Source organism: Pecten maximus, chromosome 14 (assembly GCF_902652985.1).
Source record: "Pecten maximus chromosome 14, xPecMax1.1, whole genome shotgun sequence".
In the NCBI taxonomy this organism is placed as follows: domain Eukaryota; kingdom Metazoa; phylum Mollusca; class Bivalvia; order Pectinida; family Pectinidae; genus Pecten; species Pecten maximus.
The window spans coordinates 12,975,297-12,981,776 of record NC_047028.1 but is presented as its reverse complement, the minus strand read 5'-3'; the positions used below and the strand labels follow the sequence as shown (position 1 = coordinate 12,981,776).

Below are 6,480 nucleotides of genomic sequence, written 5' to 3'. Positions count from 1 at the left end.
ATGAAAAATTGAACATCCGGGGACCTCTCCAGAAGCCTAATTATGGCCATTTTTGCATTGCGCACGTGCTCCCTAAAGGCTACGTGGTCACAACACCTGGCGATATGGGCGTACCAATGGATAATAACGATGGCGGTGCTTTTACTAGGAATTCTGTCCAGCCTGTTGGATACAGAGTGAATAGTCTTTCTGTCCGAACCCGGAGTCCCGTGGAATGGAAGTTCATGCGGTTGCCATTCTATGTCAAGTCCAAGTGTATAGTTAAAGGCACGAACGAACTTTTGCCATACCACATTTGATTTGATTTTAATGGATTGTTTTATCCCCAAAATGGTCGCCAGACGGAAGAACCATTGTCTAGTTGTAGAATCTCCAATCGAATAACTTGTCTGTTTTTAAGACATGCCCGATATTTCTCTCCACTGAGATCTACTGTTTTTCGACATATCAGGTTATGATGTTTTCCTTTATTTAGGAAACCGGATGGTTTTGTGGTGTTCCATGTCAAAGCTTGCGGCAAAACATTGCATGGTGTTTTGGGCATTGGATAATCTAGATCGCCATTAGAACCTTAAACACGGAAATTATTTCATTAGTAAAACATGTAATAAACAACACAATAATATTGTAATGTAAAAATAATTGCGATCCAGTAAAATGTGTATTTGACTAAATTAGCTTAATAAAACCATATAAAGCATGCAAAATGTTGGAAAATAACATCATCTTGTTAGGTCTTCGATTCTATCCATATGACATGTCAAGTATACATTTTATATCAAAATCAATGTCGTTTTCAACGTGAAAACCGAGAGAGTCATCAGATGCCCTATAGAGGATAACCAAAATATTAAACATCAATCTCAATGTCAAAACCTCAATCCTGTCGGTCGGGAAATAGAAAACAGGTCACTTGACTTAAAAACTGCGGCTAAATACATATAAATAACGTAGCGATAACCTTCGTCTTTAATCCTGGAGTGCTATAACTCAACAGAAGCTTCGTGGGCAATAAGCAGAGTAAAATCCATCACCAGAAGTTACGTGGTAAATGATCAGAATAAAAAACAAGGATTATAAGAATATAAGTTATTCACCACCTACTTGGAACAATGGTTAGTTGAATTCCCTTCAACAGCACATCCCTGTAGCTGAATAAAAGTATTCTCACATTACTCCTTATTTGCTTCCATTTTTTTTTCTACTGTTGTTAAGTCCTAAGTGAAATAATAATTTAGAGACTAATAATATTTCTTTCCTTTTTAATATCAAACAACTTTTCCACATTGATAGACATATTTCAGCGAAAAAGCAATATTTATACCTAAAAAATATGCTATTTGTCTTTATCAAACACATTCCAAATCTTGGATCTATTTTTACTTTATTTTAAAATATAAGTAATATTATTTGTTTGTCAATTTGAAGAACATTTTGCTACATTATCTACATGTAAATATAATATTTTACATAGTTATCAATTGTTATTTATTTACCTCAGTATTTTCTCTGTATTTCCAGTTAAATACAGTGCACCGTTGCAGCCATACTTTACCCAGTTCCTACATGAAACGGACTTGGGCTTCCCACAGAATAAAGAAATATTGTAATTGTCCTTAGTCAGGTTACAGAATCCTCCGTATCTTTGGTACAACCAAGTAGACCTCTTAGGCGCACATAGAGTCATTTCAGTTTTATTATTCTCTGAAAATGTGGCGTTTATGAATTTATAAGAACCATGCTCATGAACGTAGTTGGTATATAAACCGATTCCCTCTTTTGTGTTGGTGACGGTCACTTTTGCAGTGACATTTCCGGCCCAAAATGCCATCACGTGACCTGTGTAAGAACCGTTCATATGATCGACCACGTGACCAGCAACAGTCGATGTTCCTTCCGCATTTCGAAGCCAAATATTGAGTAGATCACCTCCTTGATGTAGTGGCTGGTTATAACCATTATGAAGAGATATTTTAAAAGTGAGCTGTGCACCGGCTTTTAAAGTCCCTGATTTGCTGTCAAGCTCTACCACAGAAAAGCGAGGATCATAAAGTTCCTTAAAATTATGAACTCGCTTTATCTGGCGATACTCAAGATAACGATCCAGAATGTTCCTGGAAATAGTCGCTCTTGGGGATTTCAAGGCAGTCTTGATAGTTGTTTTGTATTTAGAATGCATCTTATCGTTTAAAGGCGGCACATTGGTAGCTCGTCTTTCGGTAATGTTTCCTGACTGTGAGCTAAACGAGACAAAATGTCAAATAAAAAAGTCATTTTACACAATTTTATTTAGATAATAAACGGGTCAGGAAACCCGCCCATCAATTATCAGTTGTTAATAGTCAAAGGAAAAATATCAAAATTTAAATATTGTGGTTAGTCTAAGGTAAAATACATAACTAAATAGCGCTTACATTTTGTAACATGATCATTAATAAACGTTTTTAAACAAAAACAAATATAAACTTTAACTTGTTGTCGTTTATTCTGTCAATTATCTTTGTAGTTACCGAGGTGGGAGTAACAAACTGAATCAAATAGATTTAATACCACAGTAAATTACCTCTTACAGGGACAACTTGACCAAAACCAGGTAGCAACCTCTTTAAATGTTCCAGTGTCAATTTGGAAGTGACATGTTATGTATATACTCGTGTTGGCTAAACAAATTAATAACTCTAAATAAAACCAAAATTTAAAGAAAATACTTGTTAAAAGTGCAACACGATGATGATGATGATGATGATGATGATTTTATCTTACCTTCTGGTGACGTTGTTGTCTGTCGTGAACTGTTTGATGCGATACATTATATGTGTAGGGATGTGGTCCAGGTACAGTATCCTTGATGGACAAACAAAGCGAACAAATTGTACAAAATCCATAAACTGATATTATCTCTAATATAAGCTTTGCTAGATAATTAATTTGTTTCATGGAAATATTTCGATATGAATCGTGTTAGAGCAAATGTCAGTGCTCGACTGGTGTTTCTACAGACCCAGATTTATATTGATCTTTTCCTCTATTACCATTGTATTGAATAATCGAATCAAAAGTTTCAATCAAAGCAAGTTACTGTATCTAAGGATTTTTTTTTAACTATTTTTACTTTAAGACGGACATCACGAGTGGAGTTAATGAGGAATAGTATAAGGGATATCAGGCGACATCACGAATGATTGAGGAATTATTACTAGGGATAAGAAGCGAGAACACGAGTAATTGAGGAAACATTACTAGGGGTATCAGCGAGGTTCCAAGTGATTGAGGAAATATCACCAGGGATATTAAGCGAGTTCACATGTGATGTAGAAAATATTACCCGGATTATTGAGCAAGATCACGAGTAATTGAGGACATTTTACTCGGGATATTAAGCTAAATCAAAAGTGTTTGAGGAAATATGTTAAGGATATTAAGCCAGATTACAAGTGTTTGAGGAAATATTACTAGGTATATAAAGCGAGATTACGAGTGATTGAGGAAATATTATTAGGGATATAAAGCAAGATTACGAGTGATTGAGGAAATATTATTAGGGACATACAGTGATATCATATGTGATTGAGGAAATGTTACTGGGGATATTAAACGAATTGGCGAGAAATTGAGGAAATATTGCTAAGGATATTAAGCGAGAAAAACGAGTGATTGATAAAATATTACTAAGGATAGTAAAGCACAATGTATCATATGCATTATGTGTTGGTGATCCGAAGATATAAACTTGAATTTCTTGTCGTGGTTGTACTCAATGGATATTTGTAATATGTGTACAATTCGTATACATGTATGTAAAATATATTGCGATCCAGTTATTCATTTCATCTGAAAGATGATTTCCACATTGATCATGTCAAAATATCGGGCCGACTATCACTGCGCCATTAAAACGTTCTTTCTAAGAACGTTGATGTGGCGCAGCGGTTAAGGCGATTGGGTGCCATAGATCGTGAGTTCAAGCCCGGTCAGGGCACGAGTCATGAAGTGGTCTTCTTTCGTCAATTGTGTTACTATGTTATATATCAAATATTTAGCACAAATGTATCATATGCACTATGTGTTGGTGATCCGAAGATATAAACTTGAAGTTCTTGTCGTGGTTGTACTGGATGAATATGTATATATGTATACAATGTATACATATTAAATCTCAACGAAAGTTATAAATCATTTTCAATAGGTAAAATACATGCATGTGGTTCTCCTACACATGTACTACCTACCAGTAACAACTTTGAATAAACGGAGGCGAATCACAATACGTACGTGACGAAGAAAATCACTGTGAAAGCTATGATCACTAACATCTTAGTCAGGAGAAGTTTATCCATGATGTTGCCTAAATATAAAATGGTCGTTCCCTCGCGTTGATGGTGTCTTTTGGGGGTACTGTTTCTGCTTGTGTATCAGGTGGTCCGCAGTCACTTGTAGGCAGGCAGGGAAATCCTACGGAACAACAAGTTACATCATTGCTTTGGAACCTCTGTAACTCTGTTGATATGACACTTATTATTTAAGATACGGGAATTATCGCCTCGAAAAGTGAATGCTCCTCAGTTAATACTAAGATCAAATTTATTTTGATAAAATTAAGTTAAAGTTGTTTTTTTAACGTGGAATCTCATGCTATGTCCGATTAATTTATACATTGAATGTTACCTTTCTTTTATCTAAATATATCATTTTCATATCTTTCATATACCATTATCGGAATGCTATATTTTCGTGTTCTTCACTCGATCGGCGACCACACGCATATTTGACAGTATCCTGGTTTATATTAAGACTTAGTGTAACTTACTGCATTTATAGATCAATATAATAGCCTTAAAGGTACAAAGATTCTATTGCCATCACAAATTACTTTAATCAATGAACTCCGGGCATAATTATGATTATTGTGCGGAAACATTTTGAGTGTATGCAAGAGTTCTGAGTTGTAAGACTTTAACAAAACAATGTTTAGGAATCGGAGCGCAATCCACATGGTATGTTTGCTGTTGTAATTCCAATTTGAATGTATCTACCCAGATTCCCAGAATCTCGAAACTAACAATAACCACAATAACAGTAAGATAAACAAGCGGGTAGGTAGACTACATGCTTATATAATGCTTTAATTATAATAGTAAAATAATGTTGTTGTAACAATAATGGCCAATCCTTGCATCACATTTACACTTCACTGCGATGCCAATGCTCAATTCGACAGATTTGTATAACAGCTGTCGTCAGAGTACATTTTTCGGTCCCATGAACGTCAATGTAGCAAATCTTTATATGTTGAAATAGTGCCAGGACATGATTGTTCGGGTTCCACTAACGTAAACTGAACCGAATTTTTGAGAATATTATCTAGCAGAGAGTGAAACAGTGAGGTAAGCACATGATGCGAAGTTCTAACACGAGAATACAATGTACCAGAAATGTTCATTATAAACCATTTAATAACCTCTATATATCCTACATGTGAATTTTAAAAAGAATATGTGTACATGTACATGTTATGTTGTGTTATTTTGATTTTTTATGTTAGAGGATGTGAATTTTGGTGGCAAATGAAATTTGACCAGTGAGAAATTACTTCATTATTACAACGATTTAGACACTTTAGCAAAGTTTGTTTTATTACTAAGAAACTGCTGTCTCTGATGGCAGGGAATGGCATTAATCTTCCAGTATTTGTCGCACCACAAATATCCATATAAAAAAGTCCTTACACTGATGTATGTGTTACATTTAATTCTTTGATTCGATTTGTTTGAAATGGAAGAAACTCATTATCATAAGTATCCAAATATAAACACTAATGGAATAATTAGTTTGAAAGGCATTATAGAATTATTTTGAATAACATAATATAAACACGTTCTCTTTAGTATTTCAAATGAAACATTTACAGTAAATAATGATGTAAAGGAAATGAGCTCAAAAAATAAAAATAGCAATGCAAATAGCTGTAATGATCATAAACAAAAACAAAAACAAAAAAAATCAAAAACAAAAAAATCCGCATAAGCTTTAAGATAATGAACATTTTAATTGTAGAGAATTTAAAATTAAGATAATCTTATAGTTAACCAGAATAATCCCTGAAAATGATCTCATATTTTTTATGCTTTTATTACCTTATCAGGCAAAATCAGCATACGACCGCATGGTAATCAATCAAGAATAAAAGGAATGTTAATTGATATTTGGAAGTAGTAGATAAATTTGTACATAAAATATGTACGTACAAATTTTGTGTAAAAAATGTGTTACTAGTAACAGGTTTTTGACACAGGATTTGTACGTACACTTGTTTGTGTACAAATTTATCTACTACTATAGCAGTAGATATTTTTGACACACAATATGTACGTACATTTTTCGTTGACAAAAACGTACTACTAGTAACACTATTTTGCCCGTCCGATATCGGCCATCGTACGAACGTTATCATATATCAACCCACTGTAATGTGTATATAGT

The 6,480-nt window shown here is 34.1% G+C and overlaps 1 protein-coding gene across 1 annotated transcript; it reads right to left on the bottom strand.

Annotated features, from left to right (window-relative positions):
• Positions 1 to 319: 319 nt before the first annotated feature.
• LOC117341754 lies at positions 320 to 2,810 on the bottom strand. Its single transcript, XM_033903617.1, has 4 exons — positions 2,764 to 2,810; positions 1,497 to 2,240; positions 1,105 to 1,151; positions 320 to 570 (listed from the first exon to the last, which is right to left on the bottom strand). The coding sequence occupies exons 1-4, from the start codon at positions 2,808 to 2,810 to the stop codon at positions 320 to 322; spliced, it is 1,089 nt and encodes a 362-aa protein (XP_033759508.1).
• Positions 2,811 to 6,480: the final 3,670 nt, after the last annotated feature.